We start from the raw sequence: 24585 nt of genomic DNA, 5'->3' as shown, positions 1-24585 counted from the left end.
CGCCATAAATAGTAGGTTTTACAATTTTTAAGTGGCTGCATTTATGCATTAACTATAACGCGACGCAATGCGTGAAGTCTCCCGAATTATTAACGCCTTATAATTAACAATGCCGTTATAAGATTAGCGCGTTAATCCATGGCCCTAGCATAACTAATGTAACAAAAGATTATTATTCCACAAAAGCGCATAACGCTTTTCATTTATTTGTAACGACATCTCAAACAGAATACCATAACGAATGTAGGGAAACATGCAGGATAAACATATTTTCAAAAAGAATTTAGTACACGATCCTCTTGCGTTCAACTTCTGTTAGCGCGATTGCCCCATCCTCTTCTATGCGTGTCTTTATACTCATCCATAGCGCGTAATTGCCTCAATGTATCTGGATCATCTGCATCTATCATTCCTTCCTTTTTAATATCGTCCTCCTCGCTGCCAGTTGCACCGGTGTTTGCAACGTTTTGTAAACACTGGGAATTTTGTTGTTGTTGAGAAGGATCTGGCCAACTGAAAGTAAGAATTATTAAAAATGACTTTCAAAGGCTGTGTTCACTGATCGAATTATAAATTCTTGTACTCACTCTCCGTCTTTTATGCGTTGATCATAAAATTCTTGAACAGTGAGGATAGGTAAACTAGGATAACCAGCTCCATATACTTTCTTCTGCATTTCGTCTCGGGTAATAATGATCGGCTGTAATTTGTGAGGCGTTGGTTTATGCTTCAGTATAGCTTGATCAGACATAGTTTCAGATTTTGACATTCTCTTCATGTGTTCCAGTATCGGTTTCTCCGCAGCTAGCGAGCTCAATTCATCTATCGTCAGATTTACATACAATTTTATAAGTGTTACAAAATAATCCCTCTTAACTTCGTCATCTATATTCGGATTCGACAAGTTTGCTTTCAGAGTTTCTAAACGCGATTCCAATTCTTTCTGCTCCTTGTATCTCTGTAGTTTCGTGTTTCTTCGGTTTACCTAGAAATTTAAATAACAGCAAAGTTCATTGAAAGATCTTGGACCGCAAGTTGCAGAAAAACTCTTACCATTTCTGTAATTAATTCCGCGTTCGTTCGAACTCTTCCAGAAGTGCTTTCTTTCTCTGATTCTGATTTAATTTCCGGTATCACGATATCGGTTAATCCGTAAGCTTTAGCGCGCTTCAAAAAGTCCACAAAATATATTTCAGCAACGTTAACGATATTCATCCGGTTATCCGCGTTACAAATTTTTGTAGTCAGCGTACCAAGGAAGGCTGGCAATAAGAAATACTTGATGTTTTCTGTAGCCACTTCTTCGAAACTTTCATTTTCGCTAAACATGTCGACTATGGAGACTAGTTTTGTCGCGTCTTCCAACATTTTCATGGTTCTCTTGATGTCAGACTATAATGTACAGCAATAAAAATAAAAAAAGATATATTTATTTTTATCCTAACATATATAAAAAAACAAAATTTCTCTAGGAATTTATTAATTGTTCGAGAAAACACCGGAAAAATAGTTTGCAAATATCTATGCGTAACCTTAACAATAAATACCTGAACTTTTGAACTGTTTGTAGGTTCGGTTGTTTTATTAAGATCGTTAAACATTTCGAATGCTTTGTCAAATAATTCTGACAGCGTTGCACTATCTTTTACATCGTGTACCAATTCGGATGAATTTTCTGATGACATGATTGTTGTTTTGACAGTTCTCTTCTTTTGACAGAAGTATACGCTAACCACATAACCACTTACGGTAGAGGTTATGTACGAACAGAAAAGCTTAAAGTGAAGTTGGCAATAAAGCGCATTTCATACGATCAATCGATTACTTTCTAAAAACAGTTAAACGCGCCGTCGCTTGTTTGATTTGAAATTAGGATGTAAATAAATGTACACAGATTATTTAAATATAGGATTTTTATTTGTTTTAATTTCATCTCCGTACAACTGTACGATATTTTGTTTAACAATATTTATCAAAGTTTCACGTAAAGCGGGTATTCGATAAACGAATTCACGATTGTAAAGAATCGAGCAAAGTTGGCTTCCATAAGTATTAATTCAAATTCTCCCGCGTAAGTGCGCATGCGCAAGTGAGTGGTCCGCCGCAGACTTATATAAAGGAGGCTCTCTCCCTTACGCCGGCAGTCTCCCCGTAGCCGCGTAAGGGGAAGGATGGATGCCTAGAGCATTGTTATCTTTTCTGGGGAAGTCCTGAGGATACCATACTCGATACTGTACAACTGTTACCCGATCGTTTCGCTAAAATTCACTTACAAAATAAATAAAACTGTAATAATGGATATTTTTCTGATAAGTAACTTTCACCGATGAAATCGATTAGACGCGTTCGTGTAAACATTATTCTTTCAAGTTGTAATTTGCAACCTTTGCGAGGTTTAAGTTAAGTTTCTCTTTTGCCACCACGTTTCCGATCGATTGAAAATTCACCAAATCATCGGTAGAGACAACTTTCAATGGTTATCCTTGTTGAAAGGCACGATCGGTTATCTCCTTATGTGGCTAGGTATAGAAATATTTGTAATTATTGTGACAATGCCTTACACTGTTTGCAGTTTTCCATTCGTTCGTCGAATTCCTCTATCTGGAGGGTCATTTCAAAAAATTTGTACTTGTCATGAATATTTCTCGTTGCAGTGCGTAGTATATCTTGAGGACTTGTCCCTGGTTCTTGAATAAAAGAAAGAGTAATAAAGCATCCGTCTATAAAGAATTCATGAAAATTTCAACTCGAAGAAGAAATCTGTTCTTACTTATCGCGAGATGAGCAGAAAGCGCTGTTTTATCCAACGAGAGCGCCCAGATACGAAGATTGTGCACCTTGACCACACCCTCGATTTGCATAAACGTACTCTCCACCTGGGAATACTCGAATCCCTTCGGAATTCCTTCCATTAAAACGTTCATCACGTCTTTGATTATTGCCACTGTGGTTAGCATCACCAGTATCGAAAATAAAAAGGTGCAAATTGGATCAACTATGCTCCAATTTGGCTGTAAATAAGTAATCGTACGAATTAATAAACAAACGTTTTAAAGCGTATTGATAAAAAGACTAGCTCATAGTGTACCTTGAAGTAAATAACTAACGCTGCAACCAGCACTCCTACGCTCTGAATGAAATCCCCTACAACGTGGATAAAGGCAGCGCGTACATTAATATTTTTCTTATCGTGATGAAAATCTTCGCCAATTTTTCCATTTTCCACGTTGTTCGCTTTGTGCGAATCGTGTTCGTGTCCATGCCCATGTGTGTGACCATGCTGGTGTAACGACAAACCCATTCTACAAGATTGAATCATTCATTTTATATAGCATCTACTTATATGGATTTAAGTTCAAATGACATTACTAACACTAGATTGATCGCAACGCCAATGGCAGAGGTGATCAACATGACAGTGACATTCAATTCGAAGTCTTTGTGGATTATCCTCTCGACTGCCAGGTAAAAAAGGATTCCAGTCACTATCCATATGAGTAGAACCGAAGTCAAAGCTCCTATTACCTATAAAAATTCGGTTTCAATGAAATCGAAATTGTGTTCTACATTGAGATAGTATTATCAGATACCTACTTCCGCCCTGTACCAGCCAAAAGGCATCTTCCGTGTCGCTGGTCTGCTCGCAACCCATATTGAGAACAGGGAGATCATGAACGACGCGAAATCGGTTAACAGATGCGCTGCGTCCGTCGCGATCGCCAAACTGTTTGACCATATACCACCTGAAAAAATGAACCCATTGTTTCCGCTGAGAACCCGTTTAACTTAAACTCCTTTCGTACTATGTACGGTTCTTTTTCGATACGTATTTCAACGTATGCGTTTCGCTCGTACGTCTATGTATGATAGTGTATTACCTACGATTTCTGCTATCATAAAAATTACGCATAGCGCGCTAGCAAGCAGTAATTTCTTTCTTGCCTTTTTATCGATCTCCTCGTCTCTTTCTCTATGGCAATGATCTTCCGGTACGGCTAAAAGCATAAGGCAAATATATAAATGTACGGTCAGATTAGAATAGGATGAAAAGGAAAGGATGCAAATATACGTATTTACTGGAAGAACTTTTTTGGAGATCGCCGATTCCATTCTCGTCGATCGACGCGCCCTTCACGACCGTGCAACAACCCGATAGTTTCCCGTGGACGCAAAAGATTACTTTTCTAGAGGTCACATCGTTCTCCTCGACCTCGTTGTTATTCGGTGGTATGCTCGTCCCATACCCATATATAGCCTTGTCCTTGAATCTATCGAGCAAAGAAAACCAATTGATTTCAATATGCTATTAGGAATTGCCAATGTAGTAATTTTGATTTTCGATAAATATCGATATTATAGACGCATCGCCGCCCATATTTTTCGTTCCCTCTTTTACCCAGTCTTTGACCGGAAACTGAATTTATTTGAAACGCCTAATCGACTCTTCCATTTTTGCGTTTTAATCAGTGCCGTAAACATTTTGTCTTTCCACGAGAAAAAAGGACGATTCCAGGTAACCCAAGGATTCATTTTACCAACGCAGGAACCATTTTTCAACATTATGTACCCTTCGCGCATGCGCAGAGGAAGTTAACCTTAATTGGACTATCGCGTCGCGCGCGTTGAAAATTTACTATAGACAAAATAGGATTCTCAGACTTGAAATTAGCTCGTTTCGAAGACATAAACGGTGACCTTTTACTTCTAAAACTATAAAACAAATTTTCCAATCTCTGCTCAGCGTAATTCGCTCGTTCCTTCTGTTCGTTCGTACGGAACGATTATCCCCAGGTTTTTCTGTAGATGGGTGTATTATTGGCGTGCGGGGATTTTTTTATAAACGTGCCAGGTCAGGCGACAACCGGAAGAGGAGAAACTTTCGCTTCGGCTACCATTCGCTAGAAATTAATTCTAGGCCGTGGTACGTGTCGAAAACGCTTCTCGTTTATTTCGTTCTGGATGTCCCACGACCCTGAACGTTATCGCGCGGTACTCATCGCCGTCGAGCGCATCGTGCTCGACCGGGAAAAAACATTCCTCTGAACATCGTATTAAAAAGCGCATTATTTTTTTTCGAACCTCTACTTTAGATATCGGAAATGTTTATGATCGTTATCGAAATAGGTGTAATGGATCCTTATCGAAGTTATCACGAGAAAAATTACGTTCTGTTTTTGGATTCTGTTTTCGTCTTTTTTGGGCTTTGACCGAAAGTGCAACGAACGGATCACGTACTCAGATGGTTTTGTTATCAATAGAGGAGGCGAGAGGAGAAAATTTGGATACGTTGATTGGGACGGGGGAGAACGATGACGCATCTTATTCATTCTTATCGTTATCTGACGACACGATATCGAGAATGCCGTGTGCAAACAGATATTCGTCAGATCGTTATCCGCGAAGGTACATTTTTTCGCCGAAAACAGTTATCCTAGAGCAACGACGATGCCGTGTGCAAAATTGTTCCAAGTGAACAAAGCATATCCGATTTACGGAATCGGGGATTATTTTTCGAGATATCGTTGACGTCGATTATAACCTATTTACGAATTTTTATTTCCATGTATGATGATTGTAATGTTGGATTTGAATAAGAAAATGGAAACAGCATAAAAGAAAATCGAACAGACGAGAAAAGAAAATATTTGGAAAGAAGAGCAATGAGTTAGAATCGTTTATCTCTGACGTGCGTCTTGTCTCGACACGTGCCTCCGTATATCGATAGATCGAGTTCAAATATCGTTTGTGAATTTGGAATTTCAAATAAAATTCAGAAGAAATGGAAGAAAACAAACGAAGAGGTTTTCTGATTCATAAAACGAGTATCAAAGAAACACAATGAACGTTACTCGAGCATTACGATTCGACGAGAAATTCGATCGCGATTTGTTTGGTAATCGATCCTATAAACGCAGGCAATCCACGGCTAACCGCAGGTCGTAACTCGATCCCTACTGTGCTGTTCGTTGATCGATCGATATGATTTCGTCGATAGGACAATTTTCCGATTTCTATTCTATCGAAGAAAACTGGTGTACAGTAAGAAAATTAATGAAATTATACTACCTCCGGAAAGCAAAACGCAAGAGAAAATAAAAAGAATGAGCAAAAGATAAGTAAAGAGAGGAAAACTCGCAAATGGTATTTATCGACTTAATAACTACAAAGCAGCGGATAAATTATCGCGACAACGCAGTTTTCACGAAAGGTATAATCGAATAGTAGGAAGGAAAGAAATAATGAAAATCCAATTCCAGCATAGGGATCGTTGCGTTTCTATCATCGCAACTTCTGTTTCTCTTACTTTCAAAGAATGTACTATCCGTACTAATGCGTGCGATGGGTTAATCGGTGGGAGAAGGTGGAGGGGAAACGATCGAGCGATCCGATCCGATTCGATCCGAGTCGATACGATTGAATACGGAAGGATATTCGAACTCACAGCTTGATTTTCTCGTCGTCCATGATCCTCGGAACGTTGCTTGTACGGTGGATCTCGATGCTGATCGTGACGTACGACAAGCAGGACGGATCGATTCGCCGGACGATGGATCGATTGAAAATATGGAAAAGAAAAGCGAAAGGAGACGAGAACGACAGACGCGATGACGATGGAGAAGGGGGCGCGGCAGTAGAATCGTCGCGTCGGTCGAACGAATTCGTCGCGTTAAGTCCTAGGCCGATCGGATAGTCGTGGATGGATGGTATATGCGTCACTGGTTACAGGAACAACAAAATCCGTTTGACACTTCATGCCGTCTTTTAGTAGAAAACCTTCGGTCCGGCTTGGTCCGTTTATTTTACTAGATAGCTTAACTCTCGGCGAGTTTCTCTCGCTCTCTCCCTCTCTTACTCCCTCGGTCACTCGATTTCCCCCTCCTCTCGTTCCAAGATCTCCACCGATCCTCTTCCTCCTACTTCGCTTCGGCTCGTGCAACCATCGTTTCCCCCGTAACCGTTTTCTCTATCTGCTTCTGCCTTTCCAACTTCCTATCTGTTTCGTTGCTTGCTCCGTCTTCGTTGCGCTTGAAAAACGATAGCGTCGCTGGCACGGGTGTATCGTGCTTTCCTGTTTCCGTTATTTCCTGATCGCGCGTGGAACCGCGATCCACTGCAAGCTTCCCGTGATGTCGATGGAATTTCATCGATCAGATATCGACCAGTACTGATCCCAGTTACCAATCGATCGTTTCTACACGATCAACGACACACTGCGTCCCGCTCTCTTTCTCTCTCTCTCCCTTTATCTTCTTTCCTTTCGAGCTTTTTGTTATTTGGCTTCTCGGACGATTTGCAAAACCGTTCAGTTTCCGTCCATCTGTCAGCCACGTATACAAAACGCTCTTCCGACGACGATATTGTACACGATTATAAATCCTGGAAGAGAAATAACACGCGCGCCGAAAAACACATCGCCGTTGACTAGACTGTACGCGTTAGCACCCGTCGCTTTCGCGGCTGACCACCTAACTAACTATAAGTACCGCTTTCGCTCAGCCGCGTTCGGGAATCGTTACCTGTTGCGTTTGATCGTGTCCGGTAAAATAAGGGAGGGAAGGGATCCAGAGGCGTTAAATAAACGCATTGCTTTCCTACGATTATTTCGACCTCCGTTCTTGTATAAATCATAACGCTGCATTTGTCAATTTACTCATTATGGTATCAGCACGTGTTATATATCTGCTACTTTTTTTATCAACAAAATCTCATTCAAGGTAAACGCGTGTCGATGATTTAATGATTTGAGAGTAAGATGTATGTATTGTACACACAATGTGTACATACGTAAGAGATTAAGCAACTTTAGGCGCACGATTATGGACCGGATAATGATGGTATGGTATTTAAGGTATGCTATTATCTCTCTTGGCACTTGGATTCTTTTGATCGAATTCGAAACAATGAAAAAGAAGATAGCACGAACGCGTAAACGATACTTTAATTTTACGTGAACTTATTTCTGTCATTGGGTTGTATGCATATAAATAAGCAAATGCTTAAGTAAGTATATCTTCATATAAGGATGAATCATAAGATAAAAAAATTTAGTAAATGTTTAATCGAGTATTAATCGAGCCTCGAAAAGCACGTTTATCGTTTTCCGTAATAAAATCGATTAACAGGGCCGCCCCTGGGCCTAGGCAGACTAGGCGACCGCCTAAGGCCCTCCAAGATCCAGGGCCCCCATAAGACGATTTTGCGTCTAAGAATGCAAGAAGAGTAATGTTTTAAATTAGCTATACAAGCTTTAATGCTAATTTTATAAATTTTATATCAGCTACTTTTTTTATGTCATATATTTGAAGGGGCCCTTTCTCGGGGCTCGCCTCGGACCCCCAAAATCTGATAGCCGGCCCTGAGTCGCAACAGCACGATTCAATTTTAAATAAAAAAGGAATGCTATTCGTTACGAAGCGACTATTTTTTAAACCGTGTACCCAGACCACTTTAACGAACGGAAAAGAAATTTTACCGCCTAAGAAGGTTGTTTGTTGACCTACACGAATCGAAATTAATACGAACGCATTATGATATAATGCTTTTATGGATATTAAATTCTGTTTTCGTTGATACGATAACGAACAAGAAAGAGGAATGTCACTAAGCGTTTTATGTGAAATTAAATTCGTATTAAAATTTCTAGGTAATACGCGATTCGTATCGAATCGAATCAAGTCGAATTACACCTAGCCGTTAACTAGTCTGTTTCACGTATTATCGTTATTTCATAGTAAATAATCTATTGTTACGGAAACGTACAGCCACCTGACCCTACTAAACACGAAGAACATACTGTAATTACGTACGACATGCGATCATCTCGGATAACTTCTTCCATTCTTGCGATTAGGTATTGACGTACACTTCGTTCCCTTCAAAGATGCCAATCTTTCTATCGATCAAATTAAAGGATTAACCTAAACACCCGAACAAGATAACATTCAACGATACACGCGGAAGAGCAAGAGCTTGGCTCGCGCGCGCAACGATCTACAAGAGTATTAAGTTTTTATACGGACGAGAGATGTCATTAGTAGCGAATCAAAGTCTATTCGCAATCTTACGTTTCTAAATGTAGATTTAATCTGTCCCTTCGTGATATTAGATCGTTTGATACCGTTTGCTGAATCATCGAAGTCAAGCTGAAACGAAAGACATCGAATACTTACTTAAAATAGGTAAAAACAATTTAAAAGTCGAATGTTCTTTTATTGGTGAACGAAGAAACGCTTCTTTTCCTTTTTCCATGAAAAGCATTGAAGACATACTTACGAGTACTGATAAAAGGTAGTTTACAAACATTACAAGTTTATTTCTTACGGTAACCATAAAGTAGACAAATACAAAATCACCATTGTGTTTAACAGTGCGAAGATAATTCCATCTGTACGGTTAATCGCGATACACCGTGACGAGAACGTACGTTTTCGTATGATTAAACTGTACGAGTGTAGTTCCGTTTCGCACTTATTCACATAACATTTAACTCTTTCCTGGCGTATGTTTTCTATTCGTCGAGCTGTTGCATAAAAGGTTGCTTGGAGCGGTGATGCGTGAAACTTTGTTTTACAGTCTTCAAGTTTAGCCAACACTGTGTTCTTTCTCTGCGTGTAGTGGTATAAAATAAAAATTATAAAATAAGAACCGATCTGTAAGAATTTTTCTGGAAAAGTCTTGCATTACCTTAGTTCCAGTTTGTGACTTCTTGCACTTTGTACCATTATTTCTTCTTTCTTATAATTCTTCGTGTTTCGAAGAATCCTCGGTGGATTCGAATGTTTCTAAAAAGTGAAAGGAGAAATAGTGACATAACAATTACATACTTAACGAGAAAACTATTCAAAATACATATATTATCGTTTAATCGATCCACACACCATTCGCTTCCTTTTCCGTTTGTCTATTTTCGTTCTCTATCTTCAATTGCAACGCTTTTATTTCTTCATCGTATCCGACCCATTCTGGTAAAATGCGCACAGCAGCTTGTAATTTAGCTTCTTTAGTCATAGGATTGTTACACTACGATAGAAAATGATTGGTCACATTTCGGTGTACGTTTATTACTATACAATTAATTAACTCTACCTACCAAATCTATGGTTTTAGCGTACTTTTTCGATGCGTCATCGCACCAAGTTTCGCACCACAACCATTCTTGCGGCAGTGTCTTAACGGCCACTTGATGTATCATGTTATTAGGGAGATCCTAAAACAACGCGTTACAAGTAACATTTCCCATTGATATTATCAGGGTTTCCCAAATTATGTTCCGCGGAACACCAGTGTTCGTTTCATATTTAAAAATAATTACTAACTAAATAATGTGTTTTAATAACATTTCTTTTTAATTTTTACTAGTAGGAATTACCCAACTTAAAAAATAAGGTAAGTGTTCCGTTAAAATTTCCGAGTTTTCGAAGTGTTCCATTGCAGAAAAAGTTTGGGAAACCTTGGTATTACGAATTCATTCATTTGATGTACACACTTGATCTAAATTGGCTAAGCTGTTAGGATCCTGGCTCAGTGCTTGATATTGTCCTCTTAATCTATCCCCGGCAGCGATGCGCCGGAAACGCTTCAAATCCACCACGTATAGTGCACTGATGTGATAGGCGCGTCCTTGTAAATGATTTCGCCAGTATCCTTGCTTCCAAAATCTGAATCCATCCATTTCCTTTCTGCTGTCGCAAAATGGAGTGTACGCGTACGGCGCACCGCCGAGATCCATGGTTGCTAATTCCTTCAAATCTGCTCTCACGACCTAAGCGACAAAGTTGCTATGAAATAGAATTATTCTAGGCGCGATGTACGTTCATAAATTTTCTTCCGTATACCTGATCCGCGTCGACGAATATTATTTTCTTAACGTTTAACGGAAACAGTACATCCAAGAATAATATTTTATAACCCCATATGGTTCTCTGTTTCTCGGTTTGTTGATGAAGCCAACGAGGCCATTTATATTGTACGAGTTCGTATTCGAAACCATATTCCTTTGCCATCTGCGGCAAAAAGTCCTAATCGAAAAAGATTTGTTCTCCTGTCAATCGTGCATTTGTCATTCAATTACAGTTTGCATTGTCTCTTACTTTTAACGTTGGCGAAAGGTAATTTTTTAGAAACCAAAATTTCACAGGACTTTTCGTATGCTTTATCACGCTTAACATCATAATTTTTAGAAACCTTTCGTACAAATGACCAGAGGCTAGGGAAAAGATGTTCAACTTCTCGTCTTGATCCTCGCTATCGTCCGCCGTTGTAAATGTCCTAATTAAAAGAGAATAATAACAGTAACAATAGCATTCCTAATAATAATATTAAACCGTAGAAATGAAAAAGTAAAATCATTTCTTTCATTGTGGTGTGTATGAGCTACGATAAGCTATGATGATTAAGTAGTTGTGGGAAGCTTACCAAAATTTGGAAAAGCTAAAAAAAAGAGAGAGAATAAATAGAAAGTTAAAGTTAGAGGATAGCTAAGTGAAGTACTAAAAAAGTAGTACATATACTTACTTGGTAACAACAAATTTGAGATTACCAATCGACATAATATGAGTGTACGATTACAAATGCGGGGGGATAATTTCACGTACCTAGAAATAGAGTTCCATAAGCCAGAATTTTTATCATCTTCGGACAGAAGATCCATTCCTACTTTGTCCGGCTTCTTGGATACTTTGATTTTCAACACGTGACTCCTTAGAGAACTTATAACGACCTTCACTTCGTTGCCTTTTTGTATAACATCTTGCCCACCGACAGTAGTAAAATCGTATATTTCTGCCGATCTACCCTGACGTAAGCGTAAAATCCATTCGCCTGGATTCGCTTTCAATTGAAAGTATCCCAAGTTTGCCATCACTATAGTGTCTACCATTATAGGTCGTTTCTCTGTTCCCAATGTGATTTGCAATCCCCGCGGTGGATTTACCATCACTGCTTCGAAACAATGACCCTCGAGTAGTAGATGCTCTAATTCGAATTCACTGTAAAATTGAATAACGCATATACTAGGCCGCCATCCGGTTCGTGGCTGACATACTGGTGCGAAGCGATTGATTTGCAGTAAAAGTAATTTTAACAGAGTTAGGACACAATATAGCAATTAAAAGTAGTGTTTAATTGTTGCTAATGTGGCGGAACACGAATTCAATTCCGATTTCTTTCATAGACTTAACATGGGTATCGGTTTCTGTGACCATTCCTCAAGGACCCCACCGATCTCTGATTTTATTCTATATAAATACTCACAATGACCACTGTGATCGGCTTGCAAAGAATGGTCAAAATTGATAATCTAGTTTTTAAGTGAAAAAGTCACCAAAAAATCCCTATCAGTCGTTTAATAGCGGAGCTTCGCTCGCTTCGCTCCAATGAACACAGTTTGCATGTTCTTTCCTCTTGTTCGATGATTCTTACCTGTGTACTCCCATCGCTACATTGTCGAGTTTAATGTTATCTAAATCGTAAACGCTTCGAACTACTTCTACCAACCAATTTTCTGGTGCGTGAATATATTGTGTTAAAAGAGAGGATGTAGGCAGTTTCGTAAACTTAGCTATGGCTCCATTAATATGACCATCGGAGGAGAATTGTAATTGAGGTTCAAATACGAACCGATAGAAGCTGAAACATCACGTAGGCGTTTTAAATAGACGAATAATTAATCGAACATTTTCATTTATGGAATATACCTTTTCAATGGCATGTCGCTGTTCTTGTCTAAACAATTTAAAAATACTTTGATGTCGCAATTCAAGGACTGTTGTAACGTTTTCAAAATTGGGCCCAATTTTTGGGCACCGCGCGATACAGGATCTACAATGGCGATTAAGCTGAATGCCACTTCGTCGGGATTTGTTGCTGGGATTTTTATGGCACTAAAAAAAATGTAAAGACGTGTAACACGAGTTGTTCAGATATTTATACTTAGTGCATTAATTTGCACCGCTTACCTGTATTCGTCACCGTGGAAAGGAACATCGAATCTACTTCGGGTTTGGGGATGCGACACTAATAACGAGGTAATTTTCATTATCATGTCGTCTGTGATCTCACTTTTCTCTGCATCGGGAATAATTATAATAACGTTATACTTTTGAATATACTTACTGCAGCAACCTTAAAATGAATAAATTTGCATAAATTATTTTTCATACCATATTCATCGTCTTCTAATAATTGTCCTTTTATTAACTTTTTGAATAATTTATCGCCGTAAGTGCTATGGCTGAATCTTTCCAACAATGAAAAGTCCTCGCTTGTAAATTCCTCGTTTTTATCTAAAGGGCCAATTAATCGTCCGTTGCACACGATTGCCCTGGCTCCCTTTGATAATTTTAATACCGTTTTAACATAATACCGATGTTTAGACAATTCCCCGCTTTGTTTCTCCAACTGTTCTTTCACAGCCTCTTCCTGATTCATAAACGACGTATCAATGAAACAACTGTTACTCTTTTGAAATCGACAATTTTTCAAAAATATTACCTGCATATCAAATTTGCCATTAACAATATCGGTAACAATATCCTCTTTGATTATATTACGAACAAAATGCATCGCCTTTTCCACGGGAAGAACGTTTATCGCAGCTGAAACTATTTTATTGATATCCATCGTGCTATCAACATTATCTGTATCACTGCTCGGATTAATTATTACGCCAATCCTGACATCTGCATTTGACTCCTAAATTGTAACATTTTCATTTGAGTTTCTATAAAATATTTACCATCAGGTTACTACATGAATTACTTACTATGTACTCAAGAGCCTCGCGTAATAATTGTCTGCCCTCTGAATCATTTAAATCTGCAGCAATCCAGAAGGTATATAAATGATGTACATTCGTACGACGCGGTACGAACACATAACGCATTCTGTTCATGAACCACGTTGATAGATCTTGAGGGCTCCATTTGGTATAATCATCATCGTTCGGTAAAGTACCAATTAAATTCAACCATGTATGTTTCTCTGGCTTTAATATCCTTTCGTTTAAGCTACGAAGAAAATAAAAGCGTGTAGATTATTTCAATGCAATGATTATATATATTAACTTAAAAATTCGTACCGTGGCATAACGTTCGGTTGGTTCATAATATAATCAACTACATCATCCGCTTCCGATATTTCGCCTCGATATACCGCTTTCTGTAGCGAAGGTGTTTGTGACATAATAGTAGATAGAACAGCTTCCTCAAAAGAATCAGCATTCAATACATCAGAAGACAGGGGTATACCGTTTAATAGAACCTGAGGGAACTTCTTAAAACCGGAGCGTTTCACAAAATCGTTAGCTAAATGCCGTCCCACGTCGTATTCAGATTCTTCCCCGAGAATATAGTTTATATTAGCTGATGAATCCTGCGCTTTTATAGCTTTCTTTACATCCTCTACGGTAACTCCATCCGGTCTGATATAATTTCCTAGCTAAAATGCAATATTGTATATTATCAATGATGAATATTACACATAGTAATTGACAAATCTGCAACAAATAATAGACTACCGTAAAGTCTTACGTCTATTAAAAACTGTAATGCATGTTCCGACCCTTTGGTTTCCGCAAAATAATGGTACGCGTTATTAGCTGCAACACTAGCATCCGTTAGACCTGTTATTGAAGTATCATAATTCGTTACGAAAACGAAACCTACTCGTAACGGTGCGGAATGTAAGTATAAGGATTGTGCTAAAGTGATCAGCGGCGTGGATTCTCTACTTAAAGGATCCACGATAAGTACCTGTAGAAGTATACAATTTTTTAAGAAATTTGCGCTTTTAAATTATACAATGTTGCATTGACGATCAATAGACATTTACGTACCAAATTGTACAAATTTCTCCTAATATTTCTAAGCATTCCAGGGAAAGTTGGTCTCAATAATTCTGTTAATGATGGTGACCATCTTGAATAAGCTGAATCTTGTTCGATATCGTTCACCCAAATAATAGCCGAATCTCTTATGTCCATTGCGAAATCTTGTTTATCCATGTTAGTGGATAAATCCAAAGCTAATAGCTTACTCATCTTTTTATTACTAAATCCTATAAGTAAAACGTTCGATGCTATGTTCATTAATGTTTAACGCGTTATTCTCAGTATAGGCGCGTTTATTTTACCGATTTTACGAAGGGATTCCATTACTCTTAATTCGCTTCTTAACGACTCCAATAAACTAAGTACGTCTACGGCTTCCAAATCGAAAAACAGCCCGTTAATAAAGAGTGCAGTGTCCGTGGGTTGTATGTTTAAACTTGTGGAAAATATTGCTTGATTGAGTTTCATTTCTTTCTTCATTTCACTGTTTACTTTTGTTCTAATTAGAGACTTTGCCTTTGAACAATTAATGATTATCATTTATTAGAACAAACTGAAATATGAAAAATTAAGATATATTTGTTAATATCGTGAAATGAATATTTACTTGCATCGGGAAATTCTGAGAAATATCTGTTAAAACGTTAATAGCCTCGTTTGTGGGAGAATTCATTATTCTCTCAGCTGCCTGATGACTTAATTCTTGAAACTGCCATACTTTCAATGCACCAATTTCGTGACTACTTTCAAGTAAATGAGTCTGTAATTTATCTAACTCTGCTTGCTTATCAGGATATAAATTTCTGAAACAATTATGCTATACTGTAGTAATGTGTCCACTCAAATTTTATGTATCATTGTGAATGCAACTATCTTACTTTAAAGTCATAAAATTAATTCCATCTATTTCTTCTACATTATCATTTGCTGTTTCCGAGTCTTTGCCGCCGTTATCTTTAATATCTGAGTCATCTGTTGCTTTGTACTCTGTAGATTTCATTTGCAACTCTACACCATATCCTGATAGACGTACATTCTTCTCTGCTCTGTTCTATATATATATATATTATAAGAATGAATGTATGTTGCACACATTTTATTCTCATTACCATTAAATACTATTGAAATACCTTTAAATAATGTCGTAAAATATAAGTAATTCCACTAGTTTCTGCAAGATTTTTTAATGTGTTGTGAAAGTGTGAAAATTGTGGTGTTCCCACTTGACCATATAATATAATAACTTTTTCAGATTGCTGAGATGTATGATAACAATGATCTACACTGTATGTATCAGGATTCTCCCAAGTTTCCTATGTAATAAATAAATTAACATATGTAACACATTTTGCATAAATATGATTTTTACAATTATCTACCTGATTGACTAATTCTTCTAATTCTTCTAAGGAACAGGTAAATATTCCACCAATGTTCACCACATTGTAGCAGTCAAAAACAGAAACATTTTTATTTTCTGCCATTTGGGTGAACATTTCAACCCGTGCTGAATAAATTCGTAAAGATAATCCTAATTTAAGTAATGCTATTTCTGAAGGAGATAAATACTTTTCAGCAAATTCAATAATGATGTTATAATTCTCCTTCTCTGTAGCTATGGAAGAACAATGTAAAATTATGTTGTTTTAGAGGATAACATAGTTGAATCAGCATAAAAATTACCATTTCTTAAATCTTGATCTGCAAAAGTATCTACAAACTTCCAAAAATAACTTGGATTTTCATCGTTTAGATACTCTGCTGCTTCAAGAATCAAGGGTGTTTCTTGCCACTTTGCATCTATTACTGTAGTCACATATTTGTTTATCCTTTTGTCTGCTTTAAGATGTATTGTACAAAAGAATAAGAAATAAAAGAGTATAACCAACTGCATCTGTAAACAACATGAAGATTGCTAATAACAATAAATAAAATTATAAAATGTGTAAAACATTACTGAAAACTTCAAAAATATGTTTCATGAAAAAATACTATTGTATTTGAATATCTTCAAATTTTCGGGAGAATAACAATTTTACTCTGATACATTTGTGATCGAATCAAACGAACACAATTTCAACTGATTTTATTATAGATTAAAATTCGTCCGAAGAATATTCTTTGAATACTGCATTATAACAATTCGAAATTATACAAACCGCGTATCACAATAACCACTAAACTATTGAATAAAGCAAGAGATGGTGGAATCAATGGAAACGGATATAATATAATGGTAACAAGATCATTACAAATTTTTCCAATTGTATTGTACGTGAAACATATTTATTTTATACAATTTACGTACTTTTAAATTTGCTATAAAACTCATGTTATTAAAGGAAACGTGGATTATGACGGTAGCCTGTGACTACAGATAAAAGAAGACTGGACATGCCATTGTTCTCGAGAGGACATGATTTTGGGGTCCCAGACACCCTCAGCCGCAGTTAGGTCGACGTGTACGGAACACAGTCGGTATCATAATCGTGCCTGTTTTACCAGAATGGAGAGTGAAGTCTTATGCAAGATTTCCCCATGTTAAAAAAAAAATATGTAAGTATGTATATACCGCAGTTCACCAGAGTCCATAACTGCGAAAAGACCAGTTTTCGTTCTTCGCGCTTCTCCAGTGCGCATCTTCGCCCTGATTGGCGATACTTCCAAACGAAGTGGAAAGCGATTAGCGGAGAGCTCTCTGCGTTCCCCCACCATCTTCCAACCTGCGCGTCGCAGTTATGGACTCTGGTGAACTGCGGTATAAGTAAGTACTTACAGCACTGATTCAAGTAAAGGTATCTGGCTGCAGCACCGTCATCAACCGTTCGACATAGAACGAAATGAAACAGCATCAGTCTTATAACGACCGCCGAGGGGTGCAGATCTACCTGCTAAACATACTTACTTGTATCTATATTTTATTTTCTACTTACGTTCATTTAATTTGCTGTATTTATCTTCTTAGCTTATTGCATAAACTCATTAAGAGGTTGAACGTGTTGATTTTATTACTCCTGTGTGCATCCTTTACATCCCTGATTCCTTTACATCTCTGCACCCCTTATATCTGGCATCATTTACATTCCAGCATTTCTAACATCTCTGCATTCCACAGATCTCTTTTTTTTTTTTTTTTTTTTTTACGTGGTGGAAATCTTCAGAAAGACACCTCCAACCCCCCTGGGGAGGGGCCGGAGGTAGTGTGGGATTTTTACCCACTAAAACCACCACGGTGGCTTACACTGGGGCTATAGGGAGGGTCCCGGGACCTCTGGCCAACACTGACGCCCCTATCATGGGGGAGGGTATAACCTTCGACCCTACCCCATGTACCAAACTTCGCTGGCATCGGGGCCACGCCCGATGCCAGCACTCCTCGGGCCGCGTGCAATGGAGACCGGGGCCCCAGCCCGGCCTCCTGCGGCCCTACGGTTTCCTTACATCCCTGCTGCCTTTATATCCCTGGATCTCTTACAACACTGCATGCCTTACATCCCTGCATTCCTCATCCTTTACATCCCTGCAGTCCTTACATCTCTGCATTCCTCATCCCTTACATCCCTGCATTCCTTACATCTCTGCATTCCTCATCCCTTGCATCTGTTTATCCCCAACATCCCTCAAAAACAGCGCCCCCTAGCGGGAAAAATGTGAACTAAAATCTCGACCTCGAGTCTGCGCCATCTGGTTTTTGAAAAAGGAACTAAACCAAGCAGAGATTTTGGCCCTCTAGCGGCAAAGATGCGAACTAAAATCTCGACCTCGAGTCAGCGCCATCTGGTTTTTGAAAAAGGAACTAAACCAAGCAGAGATTTTGGCCCTCTAGCGGCAAAAATGTGAACTAAAATTTCGACCTCGAATCAGCGCCATCTGGTGGCAGAAAGGGGAACTATATCGTGCCGGAATTTTGGCCCTCTAGCGGGAAAAATGTGAACTAAAATTTCGACCTCGGATCAGCGCCATCTAGCGGGAAAAATTAGAACTAAATTTGTACCGATTTCTTTTTCAAAAAGAGCTTACAGCGATACAAGGGATGCAAGAATACAATACTGGGATATGGGAGATACAGGGATACAATGGATACGAGGATACAGTGATTTGGGAGTAGTCCCTGCAAGGTCCATGAAAAGAATGAAAGAAATATATGATTACAAAGGGAAGCCTTGGTCCATAACGAGTAGGAATAGGATAAACAATAACTGAGAAGGGTGGTCCCCGCGAGACCCATAAAGAGAAATAAAATAATAAATAATTAGGAAATAAGTTTGATTTTCATGTATATTATGTTTGTAATTTATTAAAGATCAAACAGTTGTTTTATATATAAATAACTGAAAAATGAAGTTAAGTAAGTACATTGAATAACTAAAATGATAGAAGAATGTAAGTCAATTAAATAAATAGCTGAGAAAAAAATTACAAGCATTAAATAAATAACTCAGAAATGAAATTGGGTAAATTAAATAATAATTCAGTCGCTTTTTTCAAATGATTTATTTACCAAAATGCATAAAGTGAATACAAGTTTGTCAAACAATTACAATAATTGGCAATAGGTAAGCCACTAGTGCCTGCCTATAAAATATGTAATAATTATCTATCTATAAGTCTACTACGTCAGGGTTTCTCGTCGCAATTTTCGCCCTATTTCTGGCAACGGTGGATATAACCTGTGTATATAAACTTAAAAAACGTATTTTCTTCTGAACAAATATTTATTTATATCAAAGAAGTAGTCATACAAGAGCAAGTTATGTCTGAACAAAGTGATCAAAACCAATTTAGCGATGCCGATGAAACTATAATACGGTATTTGTATTATATTTTTTTTGGAGAACTTATGCAATTGTGACAATGATTTTAATTTTTATGATAGATTAGAAACATGTAAAGGACAACCATTATTTCACCGTGAGCTTTCCGAAGATATAAATAAATTACATATTTCAAATAGTGAAGAAGATGAAGATGTTGATGATGATGATGAAAATTATGATGATTTAGAACATGATGTCTTTTGGGATGAAGGTCAAAACAGATCTGGACCAAAAAATATTACTAAAAACATTCAAGGCGTTAATGCGCAAAATGTTTCTAATAAAATGACTAACTATCAACCATCTGATAAATTATTCCGCCGTTACGCTAATAAAATCAATGTTGAAAAATATGAAGGTCCATCTTTGCCGGGACATGCGGCGAATCTTCTTATTGAAAATGATAAACGTGTAGAAAAAGAAAGAATTCGAACGAAGGACAAACATGATCGTGCTACTGTTGAACAAGTTTTGGATCCTCGTACAAGGATGATATTATTTAAACTCTTGAATCAAGGAATAATTGCAGAGATTAATGGATGCATCTCAACAGGAAAAGAAGCTAATGTTTATCATGCAACTTCAAAGACAGCAGTAGAGTTTGCGATAAAAATATATAAAACATCAATTTTACAATTTAAGGATAGAGACAAATATGTAACCGGAGAATTTCGTTTCCGTCACGGATATTGTCGTCATAATCCACGTAAAATGGTACGGACCTGGGCCGAGAAAGAATTTCGAAATTTGATAAGACTTCAACAAGGAGGAGTAATTGCTCCAAAACCAATTCTATTACGTAGTCATGTACTATTAATGGATTTCATAGGTACTGATGGCTGGCCATCGCCGAAGTTAAAAGATGTTGTTCTCACTTCTTCTAAACCAAGAAAACTTTATAGAGAATGTGTTGAAACAATGTGGAAATTATACAATAAATGCAAGCTTGTTCATGCTGATTTAAGTGAATATAATATGTTATATCATGATGGATCTATTGTAATAATTGATGTATCTCAGGCAGTTGAACATGATCATCCTATGGCACTTGAGTTTCTTAGAAAAGATTGTACAAATATTACTGGTAAACAAAAATTAAAATTTTTAATCAGAACATCACTGATGTATTTTATAAGGAAGTCAGAGTATTTTATCGTGAAATTGTTCAATTTTTGTTTTTAGAATTTTTTAAGAAGAATGAAGTAGGTGTGATGACTGTCAAGGGATTGTTTGATTTTATAACAGATCCAACGATAACTGAACAGAATATGGATAAATATTTAGATACAATATCAGAACAAATGGCACAACAGAATAACCAAGAGATAGACCCTAAACAACAAATTGAAGAACAAGTATTTAAACAGGCTTATATTCCTCAAAATCTTACCCAGGTAATGTTAAGAAACAATAAAATGTACATTATCGAGCGAGAAGTCTACTTTACTCGATACTGTGTATTTACCTAAAACATAACACACATGAATTAGCGTATTTATATTAATTTCCACAGGTATACATTTTAATATAAGCATGTTTAGGTCATTGATATTGAACGTGACATCAAACTTGCTAAATCTGGAAAAGAAGATTTAATATATAAAACACTCGTTGGCTTAAGAGCAGATTTATCTAAGCCAGTTTGTACTCCGGAAATTCTTACCAAACCTCATCAAAATACCGATGATACAGACTCAAATGATTCGTCTGAAGAAGTGGAAGATTCTGATGAAGATGAAAACAGTGAAGAAGAAAATGAAAACGAGTCAAAGTTCATTCATTCAGCACGACCACGAAACGAAAGCCCGGAAAGTAAAAAAGTATTGTACACGTTTTAATTTTAATACATCTGAATAAGATACCCTTTGATATAACTATTATTAATTATCTGCATTTAATTTCAGGCTCGAAAGAAGGCAGTAAAAGAACAGCAAGCTGAGAAAAGAAAGACTAAAATAAAGAAACATGTAAAAAAAAGAAAAGAAAAGATTTTAAAGAAGAAATAATAGGTACAATATTACTAAAAAGAATATCTTAAAAGAAATTTCAAATACAGGTATACAAATTCTTCATACATTTACTGATTCTTAAATTATAATAGGAAAAAAATAAAAATACTTTGAAATAAGTTGATTTTTTAATATAACGAAGATTAATTTATTCCTGAAACATATTCCTTGTGTAAGTATAGCATCAAATTCTGAGACCTCTATAGCCATCTATTATTAGACTAAGAAACCAATAACAAAAACCGCCATCTCTTGACCTGATAATAAAATTAAAGTACTAATGTTACGCCAAATATTTTGCAAATTAGATGCAGTGACTACAGATCTATCTGTAGTCACTGTTGGATGTTTTGGATAACTTTTGGATAAAAAAAATTAATGGAAGATTACTTTGGTACTATATCCTATATAATTTATAAGTATCCTATCTAATAAACTAAAACTTTCATTTTATAATACATATTGTATCGATAATACATAGATGTAAAAATTTTAATTTTCTGTATAAAATTAGAAACTGCAAATACAATGAAAGAACGAGATAAATTTCTGACAACTGGTTGCTCAAAATTGGATACATTACTGGAAGGTGGTATTACCACACGCGGAATTACACAAATTTATGGAGCTGCCAGTACAGGAAAAACTCAATTGGCCTTGCAATTATGTTTAACTGTACAACTTCCTGAAACAGAAGGTGGTTTTGCTGCTGGTACGTTAAAAATTTAACATTATATTACAACTAACATAAAATATTTTTTACTAAATACATTTAACACTTAATAGGTGCTGTGTACATATGTACTGAATCGATCTTTCCATCAAGAAGATTACAGGAATTGATACAAAAATTAGATGTTACTAAGAAGTATGGAATAAATGGTGATTTAATATTTGTGGAACATATCTCAACTATTGTAATTATAATTTGTTCTTAAATTATTTAAAAAATTATTTATTATATCGGTTTATTTCTTATTTTTATAGGATGAATTAGAGACGTGTTTATTACATAGGATTCCAATATTAATGTCTGTAAAAAAAATAGGATTAATAGTTATAGACTCAATTGCTGCACCATATAGAGTAGAAGATTGGAAAGATGAATCTAATAATAGATCAAAGAGCTTAAGAACAATTGGACAACAATTACACAAATTGTGTAAATACAATATTTGTATAGTTTGTATTAATCAAGTAAGAATAAATTCTTTACACAATACTTAATAATTTGATTTTATAAATAATTTATACGTTCATACACAGGTAACAGCAGTTATTCACAATAATTTGTTGGATAATAATGTTAATGAGAGGCCAGCTTTAGGAACAACTTGGTTAAGCATGATAACTAATTCCATATACTTCTATAGAATAAATTCTCTTAGATATGCATGTGTTAAATTATCATCAAATTTACCAGAAATAACTATTTCATTTGAAATACAAGGATCTGGAGTTAAAGCAGTATCTTAAATAAAGTAAAATGCAAACGCTCAACATGTCTATTTTATTGCATAAGATTATCAATATCAGAAAATATATTTTCATCTAAGACACGTGCAATATTTGTTGGTGACCATTGATTTCTTGGATCTGAAGCTTGAAATGGATCTATACTTCTTACATCTAAATTTTCAATGTGATTGTTTAATATCAACCTTAAAGAACAAGTAAACATGAATATAAAATGTCTGATGCATAGACTGTATGTACAAAACATACCTGAAGGAATGTAAAAATGTTCTATAAGGTTCTACATCTTTTCTTTCACTATACGTATAATCTCCTATCACAGTATGACCAATGTGCGAACAGTGTACTCTTAATTGATGTCTTCTACCAGTTGCAGGACACAATAGGACTTTAGTAGCTGGTTTACCATTTCTAAAACCTGTTTCTAATACTACAAGAACTGTATAAGATTTTCGTGGTTTTTCACAAAACATATTACCACTAACACACATTTTATGGTTTCCCTTCTTTTCTCTTATATCTATTCCTAATAAAGTAACATTATTGCTAGTAGATATTATGTTACTACTAAGCGATGACTTAATTAACTTTTAATTAAAATGTTTTTATTTAATTACAAACCAATTGCTTTATCTATAATAACATAGGACTCCTTAATGTGACCATGAAGTAATGCCAAATAAAATTTCTTAGCAGTTCTTGTTTCAAAAGCATTAGAAGCAGCTCGTGCTGCTTTTTTATTTAGTGCAATACATATGACACCACTAGTGGCATAGTCTAATCTATGCACAAAATAAAATTCATGAAATAAACTTGGATTTGCTAAGTTTGGTAAAACCTTTTTTAATTCAAATTGAAGTGTATCCTAAAAATTTAAATATCTATCAAGATAACAAATATTTTCATATTTATAAAGTTTATTATAAATTATGTTCATACCTTTTTCTCAGGATTATTGCTATTAATACACATATCATAGGGTTTAGAAACTACTATAAAATTTTCACTGTGATACAGTATGCCTATATTATTATTATGTTTTGTTTGGATAAAATTATTTGTACAGAATTTTATCAAGTTTATAAATATTTGTATTAATTTAAGAATAAACATGCTACAACTATACAACAATTTATTTATATTCATCTTATCCTATGAACCATAAATCTTACTTTGCATGAAAAAATTATAACATTTTATATCTTGTTGAAAAAAATATATTCTTAATAAATATACATAATTTGTTAAATAAAACAAATTGAATACCCTGGAAAGAACATTGGACACATCATAAACACCGGCTACAATACCCATAATGTGGTGGAATTATGTTGGCAGTCTGTCTTAATTATTTTGAATTTCACTTATAACTTCAGACTTATTGCATTTAGTGATGCAACATTAATTTTTGATAGATAATAGTATTGATAATTTTTGTCTGATTTAAAATAACGAT

The 24585-nt window shown here is 36.1% G+C and overlaps 6 protein-coding genes across 10 annotated transcripts; 2 read left to right on the top strand and 4 right to left on the bottom strand.

Annotated features, from left to right (window-relative positions):
- Positions 1-182: 182 nt before the first annotated feature.
- Tap42 (immunoglobulin binding protein Tap42) lies at positions 183-1783 on the bottom strand. Its single transcript, XM_034330277.2, has 4 exons — positions 1548-1783; positions 1054-1392; positions 588-985; positions 183-513 (listed from the first exon to the last, which is right to left on the bottom strand). The coding sequence occupies exons 1-4, from the start codon at positions 1683-1685 to the stop codon at positions 306-308; spliced, it is 1083 nt and encodes a 360-aa protein (XP_034186168.2). The 5' UTR covers positions 1686-1783; the 3' UTR covers positions 183-305.
- A 128-nt stretch (positions 1784-1911) lies between these two features.
- Positions 1912-8967, bottom strand: LOC117607045 (proton-coupled zinc antiporter SLC30A2). 3 transcript variants are annotated; one of them, XM_034330245.2, is made up of 8 exons: positions 8808-8967; positions 4078-4268; positions 3879-3995; positions 3595-3743; positions 3374-3525; positions 3089-3302; positions 2771-3011; positions 1912-2687 (listed from the first exon to the last, which is right to left on the bottom strand). In XM_034330245.2, exons 1-8 carry the CDS (start codon positions 8837-8839, stop codon positions 2542-2544), a joined length of 1242 nt encoding a protein of 413 aa, XP_034186136.2. In that variant the 5' UTR covers positions 8840-8967; the 3' UTR covers positions 1912-2541. The 3 variants fall into 3 exon arrangements, with proteins under 3 accessions (XP_034186136.2, XP_034186137.2, XP_034186135.2); XM_034330246.2 differs by lacking the exon at positions 8808-8967 and adding an exon at positions 6443-7474; XM_034330244.2 differs by lacking the exon at positions 8808-8967 and adding an exon at positions 4397-4604.
- A 717-nt stretch (positions 8968-9684) lies between these two features.
- Positions 9685-17268, bottom strand: Uggt (UDP-glucose-glycoprotein glucosyltransferase). Of its 2 annotated transcripts, XM_076692040.1 has the most exons (24): positions 17136-17268; positions 16511-16721; positions 16207-16442; positions 15958-16140; positions 15706-15878; positions 15435-15630; positions 15130-15343; positions 14834-15054; positions 14529-14750; positions 14078-14436; positions 13763-14006; positions 13492-13692; positions 13161-13419; positions 12957-13065; positions 12696-12881; positions 12421-12627; positions 11595-11987; positions 11416-11430; positions 11091-11268; positions 10836-11018; positions 10487-10762; positions 10091-10207; positions 9879-10020; positions 9685-9782 (listed from the first exon to the last, which is right to left on the bottom strand). In XM_076692040.1, exons 1-24 carry the CDS (start codon positions 17157-17159, stop codon positions 9736-9738), a joined length of 4596 nt encoding a protein of 1531 aa, XP_076548155.1. In that variant the 5' UTR covers positions 17160-17268; the 3' UTR covers positions 9685-9735. The 2 variants fall into 2 exon arrangements, with proteins under 2 accessions (XP_076548155.1, XP_034186103.1); XM_034330212.2 differs by lacking the exon at positions 11416-11430 and having other exon boundaries at positions 17136-17267.
- A 2169-nt stretch (positions 17269-19437) lies between these two features.
- On the top strand, positions 19438-21789 carry RIOK1 (RIO kinase 1). 2 transcript variants are annotated; one of them, XM_034330438.2, is made up of 5 exons: positions 19438-19636; positions 19704-20728; positions 20827-21038; positions 21186-21464; positions 21549-21789. In XM_034330438.2, the coding sequence occupies exons 1-5, from the start codon at positions 19581-19583 to the stop codon at positions 21648-21650; spliced, it is 1674 nt and encodes a 557-aa protein (XP_034186329.2). In that variant the 5' UTR covers positions 19438-19580; the 3' UTR covers positions 21651-21789. The 2 variants fall into 2 exon arrangements, with proteins under 2 accessions (XP_034186329.2, XP_034186330.2); XM_034330439.2 differs by having other exon boundaries at positions 19457-19636; positions 19709-20728.
- Positions 21790-21890: 101 nt separating this feature from the next.
- LOC117607139 (DNA repair protein XRCC3) lies at positions 21891-23129 on the top strand. Its single transcript, XM_034330441.2, has 5 exons — positions 21891-22047; positions 22168-22365; positions 22440-22570; positions 22641-22850; positions 22920-23129. Exons 1-5 carry the CDS (start codon positions 22032-22034, stop codon positions 23127-23129), a joined length of 765 nt encoding a protein of 254 aa, XP_034186332.1. The 5' UTR covers positions 21891-22031.
- Positions 23130-23163: 34 nt separating this feature from the next.
- LOC117607138 (RNA pseudouridylate synthase domain-containing protein 1) lies at positions 23164-24523 on the bottom strand. Its single transcript, XM_034330440.2, has 4 exons — positions 24069-24523; positions 23751-23994; positions 23379-23655; positions 23164-23314 (listed from the first exon to the last, which is right to left on the bottom strand). The coding sequence occupies exons 1-4, from the start codon at positions 24273-24275 to the stop codon at positions 23164-23166; spliced, it is 879 nt and encodes a 292-aa protein (XP_034186331.1). The 5' UTR covers positions 24276-24523.
- Between the last annotated feature and the right edge of the window lie 62 nt (positions 24524-24585).

The sequence above is a fragment of the Osmia lignaria genome, chromosome 2 (genome assembly GCF_051020975.1).
Source record: "Osmia lignaria lignaria isolate PbOS001 chromosome 2, iyOsmLign1, whole genome shotgun sequence".
NCBI classification, from domain to species: domain Eukaryota; kingdom Metazoa; phylum Arthropoda; class Insecta; order Hymenoptera; family Megachilidae; genus Osmia; species Osmia lignaria.
The sequence above is the reverse complement of the archived record's forward strand: the minus strand, read 5'-3'. Positions and strand labels throughout refer to the sequence as shown.

Excerpts from the sequence above, each read along its gene's own strand:
- Tap42 (XM_034330277.2), bottom strand. The coding sequence starts at position 1,685 with ATGTCATCAGAAAATTCATCCGAATTGGTACACGATGTAAAAGATAGT. Across the intron at positions 1,393-1,547 it reads CAAACAGTTCAAAAGTTCAG|TCTGACATCAAGAGAACCAT; the intron begins GTATTTATTGTT and ends TGTACATTATAG. Across the intron at positions 986-1,053 it reads CGGAATTAATTACAGAAATG|GTAAACCGAAGAAACACGAA; the intron begins GTAAGAGTTTTT and ends TTAAATTTCTAG.
- LOC117607045 (XM_034330244.2), bottom strand. The coding sequence starts at position 4,578 with ATGCGCGAAGGGTACATAATGTTGAAAAATGGTTCCTGCGTTGGTAAA. Across the intron at positions 3,744-3,878 it reads TATGATAGCAGAAATCGTAG|GTGGTATATGGTCAAACAGT; the intron begins GTAATACACTAT and ends TCATTTTTTCAG. Across the intron at positions 3,303-3,373 it reads GGCGTTGCGATCAATCTAGT|AATGGGTTTGTCGTTACACC; the intron begins GTTAGTAATGTC and ends TCAATCTTGTAG.
- Uggt (XM_076692040.1), bottom strand. The coding sequence starts at position 17,159 with ATGAGTTTTATAGCAAATTTAAAA. Across the intron at positions 16,141-16,206 it reads TAGAAGAATTAGTCAATCAG|GAAACTTGGGAGAATCCTGA; the intron begins GTAGATAATTGT and ends TTTATTACATAG. Across the intron at positions 14,007-14,077 it reads CAACCGAACGTTATGCCACG|CTTAAACGAAAGGATATTAA; the intron begins GTACGAATTTTT and ends TTTTCTTCGTAG.
- RIOK1 (XM_034330438.2), top strand. The coding sequence starts at position 19,581 with ATGTCTGAACAAAGTGATCAAAACCAATTTAGCGATGCCGATGAAACT. Across the intron at positions 20,729-20,826 it reads AGATTGTACAAATATTACTG|AATTTTTTAAGAAGAATGAA; the intron begins GTAAACAAAAAT and ends TTTTGTTTTTAG. Across the intron at positions 21,039-21,185 it reads TTCCTCAAAATCTTACCCAG|GTCATTGATATTGAACGTGA; the intron begins GTAATGTTAAGA and ends AAGCATGTTTAG.
- LOC117607139 (XM_034330441.2), top strand. Across the intron at positions 22,571-22,640 it reads TGGAACATATCTCAACTATT|GATGAATTAGAGACGTGTTT; the intron begins GTAATTATAATT and ends TTATTTTTATAG. Across the intron at positions 22,851-22,919 it reads GTATAGTTTGTATTAATCAA|GTAACAGCAGTTATTCACAA; the intron begins GTAAGAATAAAT and ends GTTCATACACAG.
- LOC117607138 (XM_034330440.2), bottom strand. The coding sequence starts at position 24,275 with ATGAATATAAATAAATTGTTGTATAGTTGTAGCATGTTTATTCTTAAA. Across the intron at positions 23,656-23,750 it reads TATTATAGATAAAGCAATTG|GAATAGATATAAGAGAAAAG; the intron begins GTTTGTAATTAA and ends TTACTTTATTAG. Across the intron at positions 23,315-23,378 it reads ACATTTTTACATTCCTTCAG|GTTGATATTAAACAATCACA; the intron begins GTATGTTTTGTA and ends TTGTTCTTTAAG.